The sequence below is a fragment of the Colletotrichum godetiae genome (assembly GCF_030913485.1).
Source record: "Colletotrichum godetiae strain CBS 193.32 chromosome Unknown BDP55scaffold_43, whole genome shotgun sequence".
NCBI classification, from domain to species: domain Eukaryota; kingdom Fungi; phylum Ascomycota; class Sordariomycetes; order Glomerellales; family Glomerellaceae; genus Colletotrichum; species Colletotrichum godetiae.
In genome coordinates, this window is record NW_026851291.1 from 192,182 (window position 1) to 211,096 (window position 18,915).

At 49.6% G+C, this 18,915-nt stretch overlaps 6 protein-coding genes across 6 annotated transcripts; 2 read left to right on the forward strand and 4 right to left on the reverse strand.

Moving 5' to 3' along the window:
- Window positions 1-2,387: 2,387 nt before the first annotated feature.
- On the forward strand, window positions 2,388-4,748 carry BDP55DRAFT_674962 (heterokaryon incompatibility protein). Its single transcript, XM_060575703.1, has one exon. The coding sequence runs from the start codon at window positions 2,400-2,402 to the stop codon at window positions 4,551-4,553; it is 2,154 nt and encodes a 717-aa protein (XP_060425843.1). The 5' UTR covers window positions 2,388-2,399; the 3' UTR covers window positions 4,554-4,748.
- A 105-nt stretch (window positions 4,749-4,853) lies between these two features.
- On the reverse strand, window positions 4,854-5,946 carry BDP55DRAFT_635470 (short-chain dehydrogenase; the record flags this gene model as incomplete). The annotated part of the gene is made up of 2 exons (XM_060572777.1): window positions 4,854-5,586; window positions 5,621-5,946. 2 exons carry the CDS (start codon window positions 5,944-5,946, stop codon window positions 4,854-4,856), a joined length of 1,059 nt encoding a protein of 352 aa, XP_060425844.1.
- A 1,477-nt stretch (window positions 5,947-7,423) lies between these two features.
- Window positions 7,424-9,512, reverse strand: BDP55DRAFT_559726 (major myo-inositol transporter iolT; the record flags this gene model as incomplete). Its single annotated transcript, XM_060569922.1, has 8 exons — window positions 7,424-7,754; window positions 7,841-7,879; window positions 7,971-8,000; window positions 8,064-8,250; window positions 8,305-8,781; window positions 8,858-8,883; window positions 8,942-9,239; window positions 9,308-9,512. The coding sequence occupies 8 exons, from the start codon at window positions 9,510-9,512 to the stop codon at window positions 7,424-7,426; spliced, it is 1,593 nt and encodes a 530-aa protein (XP_060425845.1).
- A 917-nt stretch (window positions 9,513-10,429) lies between these two features.
- Window positions 10,430-12,665, reverse strand: BDP55DRAFT_284359 (putative trichothecene 15-O-acetyltransferase). Its single transcript, XM_060566502.1, has 5 exons — window positions 11,688-12,665; window positions 11,122-11,600; window positions 11,028-11,070; window positions 10,824-10,945; window positions 10,430-10,717 (listed from the first exon to the last, which is right to left on the reverse strand). Exons 1-5 carry the CDS (start codon window positions 12,462-12,464, stop codon window positions 10,585-10,587), a joined length of 1,554 nt encoding a protein of 517 aa, XP_060425846.1. The 5' UTR covers window positions 12,465-12,665; the 3' UTR covers window positions 10,430-10,584.
- On the reverse strand, window positions 12,554-14,189 carry BDP55DRAFT_589302 (uncharacterized protein). Its single transcript, XM_060570908.1, has 4 exons — window positions 14,040-14,189; window positions 13,451-13,953; window positions 13,309-13,379; window positions 12,554-13,252 (listed from the first exon to the last, which is right to left on the reverse strand). The coding sequence occupies exons 1-4, from the start codon at window positions 14,052-14,054 to the stop codon at window positions 12,867-12,869; spliced, it is 975 nt and encodes a 324-aa protein (XP_060425847.1). The 5' UTR covers window positions 14,055-14,189; the 3' UTR covers window positions 12,554-12,866.
- Window positions 14,190-14,830: 641 nt separating this feature from the next.
- Window positions 14,831-16,379, forward strand: BDP55DRAFT_696556 (short-chain dehydrogenase; the record flags this gene model as incomplete). The annotated part of the gene is made up of 3 exons (XM_060577585.1): window positions 14,831-14,857; window positions 15,436-15,514; window positions 15,580-16,379. The coding sequence occupies 3 exons, from the start codon at window positions 14,831-14,833 to the stop codon at window positions 16,377-16,379; spliced, it is 906 nt and encodes a 301-aa protein (XP_060425848.1).
- Between the last annotated feature and the right edge of the window lie 2,536 nt (window positions 16,380-18,915).

Below are 18,915 nucleotides of genomic sequence, written 5' to 3' on the forward strand. Positions count from 1 at the left end.
CCGTTGTGAAGTGCAATTTGTTCTGGCATCCAATGATCCGCCATTTCCTCAGTGGTGGTTGTTAAATTGTCCAACCAACATTCACAGCGAAGGCACTCGACTCTCAAAAAACACCTAGCCGGAACATGGCATGCTAGCTTTAGCTCGAAGGCATGCCTTATCAAGGGGAATACTACATACGTCCCGTGAGACATCATGCTGTGATACCAAGCCGCTGTATGTCTTGAACAATCTGAGATATTAGCAAGAAAGCATATTGCTAGAGATGTGAGTATTGGGAGCCATGGCCAGATCAATATCGCTTACAGCGATCCAGCCATATGAGTTGGTGATGTTGGTATACAGCCTGTCAATGCGATTCCGTAAATGCAGGGGCGAGCCTTCGAGATTTCCTACTCACGACATTCTACATCTCAGACAAGCCCTATGAAATCGTCATTGCCAGGGTCGCGAAACCATCAAGAGTCTGGCAGCAAGCCACCTGGATGCAACACCATGGTACTTTGAAGTGTGCCTTACCGCAGGGTTTGGAGAACAGTACCTTTGGCTATCCTGATGAGAGAAGAAAAAGGGCCGAATGTCTTCCCGTGGTCCCAGGTAAGGAGACGGTCTCAAGCCCCATTATGTCTCACTAGCTTCCCGAAAAGCAGCACCACCCCGACCAAAGTGGGAGTCTAGTTGGTTGTTCCGTGTAGCAAACCATTAAGACACGAGGAGAACCGGTAATAGGAAGAACGTAGAACGATGTATGGTTCCAAATTTGGACCCCACGGGGTCGAGGCGCCGTTTGGGACTTCCGGTCCGGGACCCGGGAAAGTGGCAGCCATGGTGAAAAGATGCGAACCACGTTCCTCGACCCTGACGGTACAATCAAGTCCAACGAGTCAGAAACTCACAATTGAAGTATTGTATCTCTCGATGGAAGATGCGCAAGTCAAATAGACTTTACCACACTGTGATTCACCCTCCTGAAACTATTGTTGTCAAGTATTATGTGCCATGTATGCATGCATGCATGCAGATCTCCAAGAAATTCTGAGGTGATACTGAAGTATTACGGAAACACTGTCTTTTATTTTTGTCGCACCACAGAGTTGTGATATTCCTCTACCGCCTTTTGCATATACCTGTGTTTCTCCATTTGTCAAACTCGATTTCAAATATGTTTTCTTCCGATGTGGATTATTTTCAAGATGGGAGAGAATAATTGGTCAAGCTTGGACTACTCAAAATGCATTGTGCTGGCATTTAGTTGGCAGAGACATCGTTGAGTCTCAACCCTGGACAGAATCCCTAGGCTGGTAGCTTAACATTGCACTCAGCGTCGACGATTCAGAAGCAGGCTATCTACTCTACAATCTGTTGGAAAATGAGGGAGATCTGGTATGTATATGACTGGCTCTTGGAAAAAGAGAAGGTGGGTGTAAGAATCAGTCTCACCAAGGACTCCAGACTGTGAAACATACATGTAGGTAAGTGGCAGTTGGGGGTGCTCTTCTCCGAAATCCTTCCATCCTGAGGGTGTATGTGCATGCACTTCTCTCATACGCGTCTGCTTTTGATGACATAGACTTGGCACGGCAGGAATGCCAAGGGCGTGAATCCGACAGCCTGCGGAAGATCAGAACTCCAGCCACCTCACATGCAGCGAGCACTTCTTGACAGTAAAGTCTACAGAGTCCTGACTTTGTGCATTCTAGTTCATAGACTTTGCCTGCGTGGCGGAGAATCAGAACGCACTTGTCTTGGAAATCTAGAAGCGGAACATAAGTTTCTGTCTTCTAGGCTCTCACGTTCCTCACATTCCACTTCTACACATGAAATGACCAAAGACAAAGTCTCAGCCTTGTATGATTTCGGCCCCCGGCCTCCTGACTCGGCCCAGGAGACTCAGAAGCAATTGTCAGAGACTCTGTACCATCAAAGGTCACTAATCTCCCAGCCCTGCGGCTGAGACGTTTTACGTTGTCACCGAAGGACCGCCGAAGGTATCGCGCCATGGGTTGATAGGCGTCAAAGACACGATGGTACTCCCCTGCAAGTGTGCAACGTGAGAGAACTTCGTACTTGTGCATTCCACTCTGCGTTACTTAGGTACTCCATATAGCTGTCCTAGCTCGGGGTAAATACATCGAACCTCGCTTAGTTCATCTGTGATCGGAGAGCCTGTTGAAGAATATGATGATGATCTTGACATTCTTGGCGTACATGTGGTTTCTGTTAGTGCGTCCGTGTCAGGCTACCTAGCCAGACGCTATTCTTAGCCCGGATTTGACCCTGGAAGAATCATGTGGAGAGCCGTCAACCAATCAAATATTCATCTTCTTCTTGTCAGATAATTTGACGCAACCATGGCTCTCGCTCCTTTCTCTACCCCGCCCTTATGACCTTGATCAACAATGGCGATGGAAGCAGAAGCAGTGAGGGAAACTCAAGAGTCGTCGCGCTATGAATACTCTGCCTTACCTTCAGAGAGTTCCATTCGCCTTCTGCAGATCGTTCAGGATAATTCCTGCGCACAAGGCTTCTTAGTACGGCTGGAGACCTACGAGCTTGAAGATGCGCCCCCATTTTGGGCACTTTCATACACATGGGGGCCTTCAGAGTTTGATGAGGGGTCTGATGCTTCAAAGAAAGCAGAAACACATTTCACTAACTTAGAATGCGACGGTGGACGACTTCGAGTCGGCCAGAATCTTTTCGACTTTCTGCGGCAGTTCAAGAATGACATCGCTTTCTTCGCAGAATCAACGGAACATGGACGTCAGTCCCGTAGAGCTAATCAATCGGCTCGGCTACTCTACCCTGAAAATGGCTTCAACCTTTGGGTCGATGCTATCTGTATAGACCAACGAGAGAGCCAAGAGAGATGCCATCAAGTCCAACTCATGGGCCAAATTTACGAGTCCGCAAGAAGTGTAATTGTCTGGCTCGGCACAATTGAGCCCCCATACGAAGTCTATTGGGTCGTCAGATGTTTTATACCAAAGATATTAGAATTGGCCCGGGCAGGAAGCAACGTTGACTTCCTACACCAAGTTGGACCGGAATTAGACCACCCTGAGATCTCCAAGTTGCTCAGCAAGGATTTCTGCGATCAGTGGCGAAGTTCATATCCAGTGTACTTCGACTTCTTCCTAAAGAAGAGATGGCTTACGCGCGGATGGGTTGTACAGGAAGCAGCGATACCCCACCCCGAAGATATCGTGCTTCAGTGTGGCGGGGTCCAATTCGCCTGGTCCGACATCAACAAACTGTCTGCCTTCATTCTTCGGGTGCGTTGGGATGAAAAACTCATACAAAGACTGGGTGAACTCCTTCCGGATTGGAAGAAACGTCCTGGCACCGTCGATCGCCTTTGGAACTCGACACAGTCTTCTCTTTCGGCATTTCGTCGTGAGAAAGTCAGCAACGGCATGGCTCGTTGGCAGAAACAGCGCTGGGGTGCTACTACAGATGAAGCTATGCGTCATGCCGAGGTACTTCAAACTCTCCACAGGTTGAGGATCTACAACTTCGAGAATCCGCTGGACCACATTTATGGCGGGCTGGGAGTCATACAGCGCATTCTGGGTCGCAATTATGAGGTTGGAGTAGTGCCCAATTACGGCGTCTCCGTCGAAAGCGTTTACACCCAGGTCACGGATTGGTTGATCCAGCACTTATCCAATCTCGATATTCTGGGACTAGCAGGCATCACCGAAGGTCGCCTCCCAAACCTTCCATCGTGGGTTCCAGACTTCTCATCTCACGGGCCTGAACACTTTACCTCTCTGCAAAGGTTAAGGCAGTTGGCAAGAGATTGTCTTTTCCCGAGAACTTTTGATGCCACCAGCACTGCAGATGGATCGGGCAGACATGAGGCCCGGAGTCAAGGTCATGATCATCTCCTACTGGAGGGAGTCTTCATTGACACGGTCTCAAAGTCCGAAATCTCGAGTTTCGACAGGCAAAATATCTTCAGCAACGTAAAATGGCTACGAGATATGAGAAGACGGCAGGGTATCTATGAATTGACAGGGGAGAGTCTCATGGATGTAGCCGTGGCAACGCTAATTGCGGACGTCAAATTACTTCAAGACTCTCAAGAGAGTCGAAGAGAGTGGGTACAGAGGTGCATAGCCTACGATGAAAACAGAAACATGGGTGAAGGAGAAGATCAAAGCACCGCTGGGCTGGCAACGACGTCCATCCAACATTCTGATGCGGCCATTCTAGCAGACTCATTGTCAGGAAGTTTGGGGAAGGACCCCATCTCAAAGATGGCACATTTCATGGCTTCTGGGAGACAGTTGTTGGAGACAGACAAGGGCTACCTCGGGCTTGGATCGGCGGCGTTCAAGGCTGGAGATGAAGTCTGGCTTATTCGTGGAAGTCGCATGCCGCTATTACTGAGGAATACCTCCATCAACGCAAGCTACGATGACAACGTTGCGAGTAGAAATGGCGGAAAATACGTTCTAATTGGAGAGGCATACATCCATGGGATCATGTACGGAGAGTTGATGACTGACGAGTTCATGTCATGCTGCCGGGCAGTTTCTCTCGTCTGAACGAGATCAAATCGTCAAAAGGAGCTCGCCAAGCCCACAAACCAAAGAATCAGAATCTCGAAAGCATTCAGCCGCGAGTTTGACCGGATGAAAAGTTCTTCGGATTTACTATTATCATATCATGTTCAACACGATAGACTGTATGTGCTCATTTGTGAATGGAGCTTAGCTCTGCTGCCTTGCTTCTATTCGGAATGTTGGATTAGATAAAGTTTAGATACTATTCGCTCCGCTTGATAGATATTACAACTGATTTTTTCTACTTCTGACACCGTCTGACGAGGCGTGATCTTTCTCTCTTTACCAAGCGGTGTGTCCTCCATCAATGATCATGTTGCTTCCCGTCATGAAAGAGCTTGCGTTGCTCATGAGAAAGAGTGCCGCGCCCTTGAATTCCGTCGTATCCGCCAGGCGACCAAACATGTTCAAGCTTTCCCACTCCTCTTTCAGACCTGGAACTTCTTCGAAATTCTTCCGCACCATCGGCGTCATGATGTGCCCCGGACTGATGCAATTAACACGAATTCCACCAGTGCCTTCCCTGGTCATGGGACTCCACTCCATGGCCAGGTTGCGTGCCAGTTGAATCAGGGCGGCCTTGGAGGAGTTGTAGACGGGTGAGAGTAGGCCGTGATTTGCGATAAGTCCAGACATGCTGGCGATCATACAGATGCTGCCGCGAGACTTGTACCTGATCATCTGGCGTGCCACTGAAGTAGCGCTCATGAATACGCCGGTGTAATTCACCGCAAGCATCTTCTCGACATCATCTGCGGTGTACTCCGTGGATGGCGTTATCTGCTGAATGCCAGCTGCGGCGATGAGCCCGTGAAGTCCTTGGTTCTCATCGGCGATCCCAGAAATAATCTCGTCTAGTGCCTTGGTATCGACCACATCTGCTTGTCTGTACTGAAGGGAACCTCCCCACTCTGGGACCACACGGGCCAGTGCCTCTGCATAATCTTCGTGAGGCTTCTCTTGCCGGTCAAGGCAGTACACTAGTAATATCACCCAGTCAGTATCAAATAGAGACCTGTAAATCAGACGGCACGAAGACATACCCTTACCCCCTGCTTCGCAAAGAGCCTCTGCTAGGCTCAAGCCTAGACCTTGAGCCCCTCCCGGTCACAATGAAAGCTTCTCCCTTCAGGTTGAAGTCGGCGAATTGGCTGCGGCCATAATTGTGTTTCATGTGCGGGCGCGTGTCGAAAGCATGGTCTTTCATAGGATCAGAACTGACTGGCTGCGCACTGCTTAATTGTGTTGTGTTGTGGAACGCAGCGGTATAAAGTAGTGGGGATGATTCGATGGTTCTTTTCGAGGCAGAAGTGATGAGACTCTTTCCCGTCCGAAAGCGCAAAGTGCTTTGGAGGGCTTTGCCAGCTATTGACATGGCGTGCTAGGTGTGTAATACGGTCTAGGGATGTTTGAGCTTGATGTGCGTACTAAGTAAAAACTGCGGAAGCTCTATAGCTACGGCTTGATTTGAGCTTAGTATCGGTGTTGTGTAGGAAAGTTTCTGAAATCAAAGAGGCATTGGAAGCTTCATCGTTTCTTGTGTTTGGCTGGCATCGCATTTTAAAATGCGACGTCAGTCCCAACAACACGGGCCTGTGGGTCCCTGCAGCCGCCACATGGGAATTTGACGAACAGGGACAAAAGATGGCACCGCAAATTGAACACTAGAGTGCCCATAAACTGACATCGCTTTGGGACTGACGTCTCGCTCTCGTCATTCCGAATACTGAAACCCATCAATTTTAGGAACGGGAGTGGTATCTTGCTTCCTGACGGGAGCTTTTTGCAACTAGCCGCGCCCTCGAGATCAGGTGTGCGTCAAATGGAGTTCGAAAGAAGAAAGGAGCAACCGCTTCGGAATGCTAGTAAGCTGACGGAAATCACGGATGGGCACGGGATAGTTGTGCCGTCGAAGATCCCGGATGAGCCACGCAACGACGTAGGACACCATGAATCCTCTTCAGCCACAGGTTGATGCATCGACCCGAATGACGCGGCTGGCAAACAAGGAAGTTAGTTTCACCAAGCCAAAAACCCTTGTTTGATAGGTGAACCGAGCAAGAGACGTGATCCGTCGATCACTGCTTCGTTGTGAAACATGGCAGTGTTGGCAACTTGGCAGTCAACCGCCTAAGTGCACGTAAAGTAGTTGATTTCGCCGTCGCTTAGCCCAGCTAGTTCCTGGGGTGTCAAGTCTAAGGATCTCACTTGTTTGGTCATAGAGCGTGGGATTCCCTCATCCGGAGATATCTGGTCCGGCAAATCGGATCTATTTCCTGGTTTGGTTGCTGGGTGCTATGATTGCTGATTGGCGATCTGTCGTCCTTCATTTCCTGCTTTAAGAGACATGGGCCCACCGGATCTTGGCCGGTTTGCTTGTATCATCACATCATGCAGCTTGCACCCAAAGTTGAGTGCATGACTTGGCTGAAAATGGGCTTTCTTGACACAAGGTCATGTTTCTTTGAGTTGCCTATCAGGATAGGGACGGACTGCAGCTCAGTGCCTCACCGGAGAGACCTCCGGGCGGAGTTGATCTCCGAAAGGTGGACCTGACTTCCGGCCAGCCTCGGTGGATACCGACAGGGCTAAAGATTACCTCGCACTGGAACCTGACGTCACTTTGAAAACATGGCTAATTTGGGACGAGAATTATAGATTGCTTATCTCGCCTGTGGCATCTCTTATTCCCTGTGTCTGGTGAGTAGACACTACCAGTTGGCTTGAAGAGTACACCTCATAGCTTAGTGGCTATCGTGTTGATCAGCAATCTATCAACGTCATATTGGTGAGAACATGATGTTGGAGACCTAGCTAATCCTCCGAGAAGTCGTCCTTGAAGAGTAAATAAATCAAACCTTTGCGTTTCCATCCGCATCCCGTGATCCTCGTGAGGCGGGGCGCTCGTGAATATCCTCAAGCTCGACTTGAAGGACCTTTTGAGTGTTCTTTTGGACTCTGTCCTGCACATCTTTACCCTCGAACATGAAACTCAGCTCTTCAAGCGTGCGTCCTTGCGTCTCGGGGAAAATCATGTAAACTGTCAAAATCTCTACCAGGATCCACACACAGTAGACAATGTAGTACTTCCAGCCGATGGCATCAAGTGCGATTGGATTGACATAGGTGTTGAAAAAAACGGCAAAGCGGACAGTAAGTTGTTCAACGGCGATTCCCTTTGCTCTGTATGTGGTGTCAGCGTCACGCTTCCCTGGAAGTATGGCAAAAACGACGCAAGAGCACATTAGAAGAGGACAGCGAAACCTTACCTTTGACTGAATGGGAAGAGTTCCACGAGATAAGTATAACTAGATAGGTTAGCGCCCAAACGTTCGGGTTGATCCTGTGCGGAGTTCATGGGATAGGTAAGGAGAGAAAGGAGATCGAGGGGTCATTTACGCAAGGGCGTTCCATCCAATGTTGTAAAACCTAGAATGGAAAGTTAGCGTTTGTTTCAAGCAGTACAGTGTTAGAATAGAGCGATTGACTCACGGCGAATAAACAAAAATGAAGACCAAGACTGGAATAGCAGCTCTTTGGGATTGCTCGATGGCGAACCTTGCTGACGCGACAGTCCAGACGGTGTAAACGCAAGCAGTACCGATTGTACATGTGAGAAACATCTTTCTTCTGGCAAAGCGTGGTGCTATCAACGCGATCGGAACGGCATTGATGAAACCTTACCGTGTTATTAGCATGAACTCAGATACCAACTGGCGAGAAGATGACCTACCCCAGCACGTGTTGCCTAGAATGAATCTCTGCACTGTGTGATTGTCCGTGATGCCAACAAGATTGAGAATCTTCTTCATGTAGAAAGAAATTAACCCGTTGCCAGACCACTGTGTGAAGAAGCCCATGATTCCAGCCAGCATGAATCGGCGGCGCATGGCGGCACCACGGAAGACATCGGCCCAGAGGAACTTGCTAGCAACCTCTTTCTCTTGCTGGATGGTGGACATGATCTGGGCGTACTCAAGGCGGACAAATTCCTCGCCGTTCTCTCCCTCACTGTGATACTTGTTGAGAATTGCGAATGCCTCGTCGCCACGGTCTTTAGATATCAACCAGCGGGGCGATTCTGGACAGAAAGGCATAAAGATGATTTGACAGCCGCTAGGAACGAGTTGAAGTAAACTGGGGATTCTCCAAGCCCAGGTGGTGGTCATTTGAAAAGTACCGAAGGTGATGCCTGCTGCAACGATGGCTCCTGTTTATCAATACATGTCAGCGGCGCCCTCAAACTCTCTGCCTGGGAGCTCATGAGATAGGGTTGTATTCCATACCTACAAACCAGCTTGCGTTGAACAGGCTACAAAGTCAACGAGTTAGTGACTGCCATCCCCTGATTGCGACGCGTGCGAGCGTACCTGGTCATGATTGGACGCTCCTTGGCATAGGAAAGTTCGCCGATGAGTGAGGAAGCGTTGATAATGGCAAAGGGGATACCGAAACCTAGAACCCATCGGGAGGCCAAGAACATATCGACATTCCTGGCCCCAGCTTGAAGCCCAGCACCCAAAACCATGATCCATGATCCCATAAGGATAGTGCGTCGGCGACCGAGACGCTGGCTGAAATAAGGGACAAAAGGAATGGCCATGAGAGCACCGAGGGAATAGATCGCGCTAAGAAGGCCAAGCCTTGAAGAATTGGGTCGCCCAAAGTCTGGTTTTGAAGATATCAGTATTGAGTCATCGCGAATGGCAACGAATCCCACGGTGGGGTTCTCTCACATTCGAACCACGACGAGACAGCTTGCAGACTGTTCATCATGGAAGAATCAAAGCCCGACGTCCACTCAACTCCAAGTCCGGTTGGGATGAGGATGAGATAGAGGAAGCGCAGGTTCGGCTTCTTGTACCAGATCGTCTTGTCATTCTGCGCAATTTGCGACAATTGTGGATCGACATGGTGTTCTTTGGCCCCGATGATGGCCATGGCTGCGGTCTGAACGATGGCAGGTCCGTTTGCTCTTGAACAACGAGATGAACCCAAACTTTGAACGTTCTGAGACTGGGGATCGCGATGTTCAAATACTGGCTGGACGTTGCGCCAGGTCCCTGGCTCCTATGTCTCCGCGGCGGAGAGGAAAGCCCACACTTGTTCAAGTCGATCGACCCCAATAAAGATGGCGGGACATCAGGCCACCGAATCATGGTGCAGAGTTCTTCGTTGGGGTTGCTTCTTAGATTGCTGCCCACCCACAAAGAACCCAAACATCGCGTGCGGGGTTGCGCGCCGGGCGGGTAGGGATTCCGATCTCAAAATCCGGGGTAAGAATGACCGAGGCAACGCCGAAAAACAAGGGTCTCCGGGACTTTGAGGAGCCTTTGCCGGGTATTTATGTTGCCGTCTGCCACTTTCGTCTGAAAAACATGTCATCCGTCAACGAGAAGTGAGACGAAATGACAGGCTAAATCGACATGTAAAATGCGAACGCACTTGGAAGACATCTGACGAACGGTCTGGTCCAATCTTGTTGTCTCGCAGCCAAGGTTGCTGTGCACTAGTGAGCCAATCTTGGCGGATCAACTCCGCTCCACGTGCTGTGAATCCATCGTGGGTGGGCAATGGCACCTCCATGTTTGCCCGGCCATATTGTGTCTACTTGAGAAGCTGTTCGATCTGCCCGGGGTTTAACTTGTTTCATTGTGCTACGCAGAACTCCTACGAACTTTTGGAATGCGTTTCAATTAAATGAGTGAGACGTGACAAGCTATCGTCGGCTGTGACTGCATCGCTAACCGGATCACTGACCTAGAGTTGACCAGTCCATGAGGGATGGCAGGTATGTAATTGGTGCGGACGCTGTTATGATGGTAACACATCCATGATGCCTATCAGCGCAATGTGCCATACCCCTTCAAAGGTAATGATCAGACACTTGCAAGTGGTTCTATTGATTTCTGTTCATAGCTAACAGTGATCAAAAGCCGTGATTCCTGTAAGTCGAGTCATATGGCAAGACTAGAAACCCGTCTGAAGCGCAGTCCCATCTTCCGATGAAGACTCAGTTGGCAAAGACCATCATGAAATCGACTATAGCATCCAGAAACGTTTTTGCGAGTGTCTCGTCAAGACGTCCATCATTGAAGCAGACGGAAAGACCAGTCTCACCCTTCCAACTGTCCATTCGAACAAGCCTGGTTAAGTACCAAGTCATTAGTAGGAGTCTTCGTGATGTTTTCTCAACGACTGGTCTTGATGAACTATCGAGGAAGATAGTTAGGAGAGAAAAAGAATTCTTACACATCAGAGGAATAAGTCGTCAGATGGAAATGGCAGCTTTCCACTGTAAATGTCCTTTCGCTACTGGTGCTGAAAATGGCTTCTGGGAGATATTTATCGACTATACCGTCACTAACGAAGGCCTTCACGACACGGTATGAAAGGTTAGTAATGCTCGACAAGGCACCTGAATAAAGGACAAGCTTGGACTAAGGGGATCCGAACCGGAAAGCTTGTGGGCGAGAAGGACGAAGGCGCTCTAGGAGTGCTGTTAGGTTTGAACCCAATGACCTGAAGTAAGAGGCTGGAGACCACTCACGATGCTAAAAAGCTCGCCAAGAAGTTGCTCTTGGCCTGGTCAATGACCAATTGGAACTCATTCTTCAGCCAATACTCGTAGCTGTCTCTAACATAGCGAGCCAGTCTCACGAGAGTTGCCTTGATGGCTTCAGGATTTCCTTCGTCCACGACGTACGATCGAAGTGGTGCAAATTCAACAGAAGCGCCAGCCTGACACGATCCATAGCGAATGCTCGCGTCGCTACTAGTGAGATAGCGCCTGCCGTTGACTGGCAATGGCGAGGAAAGGAATATAGAATCCGAGGCATCAGGCAACAAGGGGCAAACTCGAAGTATCGCTAGCACCATGGCGGCATGGCCGAGGTGAGTAAAGGTGAAATGCGGTCCAAGCCGACTCTTGATAGCCTTCCCGATGACTTGACTCTGATCTGCACTAAAGCTGGCCCAAATGGTGCGAGGCGTGCCTACAGTGTTGGTGACAGGAAGTCCCCAACTTGTCTTCGGAGCCTTAGTGACCATACAAACTTGGTTGACATGTAACAGGCAGTCATTCTGCAGCCAGTGGAAAGGTATATAATCACTTACCGCACTTTTGAGCAACTCTGTGATAAATTCATCTCGCGTCTTTTCATAGTCTTCCCCCAGTGCATCCACAACAGTTTTGCATGCATCAAGGACCGGCTCGTTGAGGTTGACAATTTCCTTGCCCCAAGGATGCTGCAGAGTGTTGACTGCTGTATTCTGGCCGCTTGCGTTGAGATGTTGACCAAGGCCGCGAAGTAAGTCACCAACGAATATACGAGAACTAATGCTATCCCAGTGAATGTGATTGAAAGCACAGAGAACGTCCACTCGAGCGTCAGCTTCAAGTAGAGTGCTTGTCTCTAGCACTTGAGCTACGACATAGACTTTGACGGGGGGTAGTGGCTCTGGTCTCTTTTGGCGCTCTTTCGAAATTTCCGCAGCAACTTCAAGCCCAGTTCTGACCGTTGCAATTGCTGAAACGATGCTGCGGGCCCATTCTAAGGCAGCTTCGTTAGAGATTGGCGAGGTATAGACGATAAAGGGAGGGGCTTGGTCGGTGGTCCAGGCGACTGAGCATCCTATTTCAGGGTGCTGGAATCGGAGGTTGACAAGTGCTTTGGAAATCTGCAACGCGATTGTATCTAGCGAGAATCCAGGGACATGAATGCGGAGAGACGTATTCAGATAGTTATCGTATTGACCACGAGAGTTCGGTTCTCGCAAACCGACCCAGGCTTCGGTGCCGACAGCAAGGCGCCTGATAGACCGGGGGTCGTCTGGTGAGGGTAACCAACGGAACTTCGCTGGCTCTAGGCGAGGCAAGGGTGGGAGAGACATAGTAGTGATAATTGAACAGTTGAAGTATGATTCGGAACACGCTCAGTGAGCCACGGTCTGCAGGAGGCTTAAGTGTTAAAATTGGATTTGTCAGTGATGAATGGACGTAGATAGTCAGCCTTGAAGTGGGGGACAGTTGTCAGCTTTGTGTCTAAACGCAATCGAGATAAGCGAAGTTCAAGTTGCCATATCTTCCCCAAGTCTGGCCGTTTGACACTAGTATCGGGATGTAGCTGAACAAAGCTTAGCGCTGACTTGACCCGCCACAACCAATTCATCTTCTGGCTAGCCCGTTGTCTGTAGCCGTCATTCGAAAGCACATGCACTTTGCGTTCCATGTGGATGGGCATCCATCCGAACGCCACCATAGCGTGTGAGATTTCTCCTCTGACTACGTCGTAGCTAGTTCTTCCCGCGACCATTCTTCTGCCCTGGCAAGGACGATACCTCGAAGGTCATGTCCTTGCGAATTCCTCGAACAGGCGCAGTGCTTCCTTTCTCCGAGACGCTGTCTTCATCAAGACGCGTCCAGTCTCCCTGGCCTGCTTCGCCGTCCTCGTAGTTTGTCCCTTTACGGATCTTGCTCTTAGACGTCACTCCCGAGCCGCCAATAGTAACGAGCCCGACTGAACCCGGGTGGAGGCCGTGGGAGGCATCGGTTTGACCCAAAGTTGTAGGTCGCGGTGAGCGACGGTGCATGAAGAATTGTCGTAAAGCGGGGAGGGAACCGGCAATGAAACCAATGGCAGTCTCGACGTTGGACCAGAGGGGGATGTTGGCGATGTGGACTATTGATTGATCCATGTCAGCAACTATTCATCAGTGGCTAGGGAGAATAGCATACAGGCAAGATCGTCGAGAGGACGGTTGTAGTGGTCGATGTATGGAGTGCGTATCATGGTCGAGACTGAAGCACTCTGTCATTTAAGGAGGTGAAATTAGCCAACCACATCAACTCAGACGGAAGCACGCGTCAGAGGACTTACAATGAGCCGAAGGAAAGAACAAAAGAGACCATGATCTTTGTCGAGAGTTTCATTTGCGTTTGCCAGAGAATGATAGCCGGGAGGACAGCACAGGCAAGATCGGTAACAATGGTGCTGACAGTGGAAGTGTATGACAAGGCCAGCATCGAGCTGACTGGCGAGCATTCTCCACGACCCTCTAGTACAATGCTTGTATCCCAATTGGCTTCCACAGGTCGGCATAACAACAGGATTCCGACGAATGTCGTTAGGAAGGTGGCGACAGTAAGGCCCATCAAGACGTAGACGGCGATGCGCAGCGTTGGCATTGTAGTTGCGATCCGCAGTGTGGTGATGCAAATCGAAGTTTTGATCGTACACAAGACTGCCACATAAAGCATCATCCAGATCATCAAGTACTTCATCGATTCAACCAACATTACTGGGCTGAGGTCTGCGTTGCGTGTGCCTAGCCCGCTCAACGCACCCATGCAGGCGAGGGCGACATCGACGAGGTAAACGACCTTAACGCCAGTGTTAGCCTAGGCGTGATAGAGAAGAGTGACTCTCTCCGGTTCGTCACGAAGCGTTCTAAAAGTTTCCGGCTTACCAAACCACCGAGCATCAAGCCATCGTCCCAGCTAAACGTCTTTGCCCGCAGCCGAATGAACGTTCTCAGACATACCACGATCAACGACACAACGCCGCCAACGATGGAGACCACAAACAGACTGAGACCAACGCCCTCAAGTTGATAGACAAATCGCCGACTAGAATCTTCCGTCGTCATGTTGACTCGAAAATATGTGGCAATGCCTAACGGTCTTGACCACACGTGATGTTGCGATGGACTTGGCCGGAGACAGCGGGTTAACAAAACGAGTGAATCGAGATGAGGTGATTCAATGATCGTATGGTTACCAACGAGGATGAGGCAAAACGAGGAGACGAACAACGTACTCCACAGAAGTGAGCAAGAGCCGATTCTGGCTAGACCTATCGTTGACAGATATGCGGACACACCAGAGAGGTTATATGGAGGCGGTCTTCGTCGTGAGCTACAAGCCAATGTCTTCCATCTCACGCCGATCACTAGCAGAAAAACTCCTGGCTTTTTTTTAATCGAGATGCTAGGTGTCGCTAAGATCCTTGAACTATCCCTGAGCAACCCTTGGAAAAGCTCCTGCACGCAGGGAAGAATGCCTTTCGCTTCGACAGGGCCAGGGGGTATGCGGTTTGGATGACTTTTGGTAATACTTAGCACCACCATAGAACCCCAAAGAGGCGACTGAAAACGGAGTCGTGAGGCAATTCTTGGTGAAGTGACCAGGTAACGTATGTTTGACCCGTTTGCCGGATTTCCGGCTCCGCTAGGTGGGACAGTCAGGGACATTATATGCCATGCCGCGGACTACAGCACGTATGCGGGTGAACTTTATGACATGATGTAGCTTTGACACCGAACTTGATCAACACTAGAATGCAACATCAAAGATCAATTCTGCTGGTCTGCTGGTCTTGCCTAATACTCGTACCTTTTCGATCCCTGGATAATTATTGCAACCGCGTAAGGACTCATGTGTCCACGAGTGAAGACGAGAACATCGATGGTTATGGCCTCGGCATTCGCTCTTTCCCGGTCCCACATCATCCGTCATCCAGGCCTCGAAGACTCAATGTCACCTCGACCAGTACTCTCATTGGATTTCAGCAGTGGAGAAAGTGGATAATAAACTCGTTAGCAAGGAGTTCCTACTTCTAGCGCTCGAAAGGGTCTAGGGCGTTTGCTGAAGATCCAGAAATGGCGACAGAGGAGACCGTCTGACAGTTTGACAGGCACCACGTTGCTGCTATCACATTTTCTCCTATTTTCCTTAATAACCATGCTCCCCAGACCCCATGATATGATTCGGTTGAAAATTGCCTGACAGTCGAACCCGGCGTGAACTCACTTTAGCACAAACATCACATCGTGCTCTCCGTTAGACAAAATGACTAAATCACAGATCACCGTTCCCATTACCCAGGCTCCTCCGTACAAAGTTCACGAAGGCAAAACGGCCGTCATTACGGGCGGTGCAAGGAGTGAGCCTTCTTACCATTTCTTTCTGGAAGTTCTTAGAACACCTACGCTGACAAAAAGATCCAAGGTATTGGTGCCGCCATTGCTCAAAACCTTGCCTCCAAAGGCGCCAATGTCGTTCTCATCTACCTGACCGATTCCTCGGACGAGCCTGCCGCTGCTCTTGCCGAGCAGTTGTCAGCAGCACACAACATCAAGGCCGTTCCCGTGCGTGCCGACTTCAGCACACCCGATGGTTGCGCCAAGATTGTCGATGTTGTAAAGAATGACATGCCGCCCAACGCAAAGACCGGCAAGCCGCAGGTCGACATACTCGTCAACTGCGCTGCTCTCTTCCACGCAATGCCCCTCGAGGCCGTCAACATTGAGGACTTCCACAAGGTCTACTCTATCAACGTCCTCGGCCCCATCTTGCTCACACAGGCAGTAAAGCCCCTACTGCCTACCGACCGCTCGGGCCGCATCGTCAATGTGTCAAGCGTCGGTTCCAAGGTTGGCCTTGAGTACCTGACCCTGTACGGCGGCAGCAAGGGCGCCCTTGAGGCCATGACGCGCACATGGGCTCGCGAGCTCAAGGAGCACTGCACCGTCAACTCTTGCAACCCGAGCTCCACCATGACGGACATGCTCCGAGGTGCCTCTGAGGATGCGAAGCAGGCCATTTCGTCGTGGTACCCTCTTACACCGCTGTGCGGAATCCGAGAATGGGACTCGGATGAACAGAAGGAGATGGCTGAGAAGTACGGTGGACGTGCTGGCTACGCTGAGGAGATTGCTGGCATCGTTGGCATGATTTGCTCACCTGAGAGCGGATGGATGACAGGATGCTTGGTCAGTGCCAATGGAGGCCAGTGGATGGCTAGTTAAATATTCAAAATTGAAGCAAATTTTTCTCGTCAACTTTCAATGTTTAGTTCTGGTAGATTACAAACTCTACGGATTGACGCACAGTAGAGACTTGCCGGCTGCTGCAGCCTGCCTCACAGGCTCGCATCGCAGAATACTTCTTCACTCAGCCACGGTGACCACCGCGTAGGGACCCACGCACGAAACTATCTCATGCAGGGGCTCTCCAAGCCCTGACAACAATAAGCGATGCCGTCTACGAGGGGGGGTAAGAGGCTCATAGGTTGTTGATAAGAGAGAACTGGGGGCCGCTAGCAGTCATTGGGGCCAACTCCAGGTTCAGAAACATTTCCAACGTGGCACCGTTGAGACCAACAATTAACAACTAAACGGCTCAAAGATATTTCTGAAGAGCGAGCCAATCAACGACCAGGAAAATAGATTGTAAAAGTGGCAATTCTAATGTGGACGCAGGGCCGCAAATCATCCTCATTGAAATGGCCAGGCCCCTTGGCCGTTAGCGTCCTTACGGTCCCCAGAATAAAGCGACCTCGTAACATTCTTGACTGATGCCGGAAGAGAATCGGCACACCGCCGTAATCGGGATTGGTCTTGGATTCGAGCAAGTCCATCCCAGTTGCTTTGTCCGAGCAATTCGTATTGACTTCTCGTACTTGAAGTACAAATGTTCTCCCTTTTTGTACTTTAGTATGTAGATCATTTGAATCTCCAACTGGAGACGTTTGCTTTCCTCAACTAGTACGGAGTATAGTGCACAGCTTAGACCATCGTTTAGTAACGCACCAACGGGACGGTCCGGTGGGGTGGCATTCCAGACGCTCATTTCGGGGATACGAAGGTATTCCCGCAACAATGTAACCTCGAATCCACCCATGCGCAAAGTAATCCTAGAATCTCATCCCACGACGCGTCAAATTGCTTCAAGCGATCTCGGAGCTTCTTAGAACCGTGAGATGTCCTGAGCAAAGCGACTTCAGCTCCTGGAAAATCTTTAAGCACTACCTGCATCAGAGGGCCGAGTCTGTTTAGTCTGAAAGACGATGGTCAGTGAGATCATCCTTGGACAAAGACAAGACATATTTCTCAATGCTATATCAAGCAAGGCGCCTGGAGAAGACTGGGTACCGTAATTCTCGACTTCTCCATGTCAGCTTGTCTTAGTCGTTGCGGAGTCTCACCTGAAGATAGTCGGCTGCAACTCAGCCAACCGCCTGTGGCACAATGATCACAAGGAGAGCCCCGAAAATGTCAAGGTTGTCAGTAGTCTATATCTCCATCTTTTTTTCCAGACTTCATGGTGATGGACGTGAATATCAGCGCTGAAATAGTCTTCTACGGCGAGACGGTTTGTTAGACCCCAACGAGTTTTTGCAATGAACAACATATCAACATGAAGCGTTCACGACTCCTCAAAAGGGGGGAATCACGATCACATTGAACTTGGCACTTGACGATTCTATGGGGGTCTGATGACAGTCGTCAGCCTCGTGTTTAACATCTTCCGGCACAGAAAAATGAAGAGGGCATGCTGACCCGGCAAGTTCATGCTCAGCATAGATGAATATCCGGTTCAAAGAGAAGAAAAGTTGAACAAATACATGAGAATTCTCAACGAATGTTCACAAAGCCGTGAAGTGTAGTTGTGATCAATCTCTTTCGATTTAAGCTATCAATTGTGGCGTCACAAGAGCTGAGGACGTTGTTAATTGGCTAATTCAAACTGTGAAGCCGGGCATTCGGGCGATAGCGCCTCCTTATTTTTCGCTTGTAGTATACCTAATCTAGGTGGTGGGATGAAAGCTCGGGAACTTGGGCGTACGCTGAATTCCCGTGGCTTATCGTCAAGATTTGGTATTCATTAAGCCATCATCAAATAATGACACTGTGACGATATGCCGCCAATCGGAAGATACGCATATACCTTCATCCTTCAGCGGTGTCCTATCTGTTTCTACTCTATTACAAGTTTAAGTCTGGCTACACAGGATGCAAGTGGTAAACAAATTTGATAGCGTATGCGATGTTAACGCTAGCTCCTGAAGGCCGACAACGTCGAAAAACGGGAATGGTAGGGCTATAGGTCAGATTCTCGGCCTAGTCCCGACGTATGATCCTACTGTCTCGAAGTTCTTGAATACAATTGAGCTAAGCTTTCGACATCTCATAGAAATAAGCCCGGCGTTAAGCTTGCGAATGAGTTGAGAATAGTATTCGGGGGTGAACCGACTCAATGGAAGCGCAATCTCAGCCGCTCCCTCGTTGAGGCATAGTCCGGAAGTATCCGAAGTGTGGGAACAGTGAAAGCTACTCTTTACCACAACTAAGTGCAATGGTCCATCGAATACGATATAAGATCTGTCCAGCAGCCTGTAGAGCAGTTGAAAAGTGGTGGCCAATCAGTTCAATCCTGAGCCCGTTCATCTAGGGTTTCTTTTAGTTCAGCCTGATGAAATCGCCAACTTCGCGTTCGATTATCAGTAGTACCAATTACCCAAAGATGTCACAGGCTTGCTCTCTAATACCACTGTCATGGGTT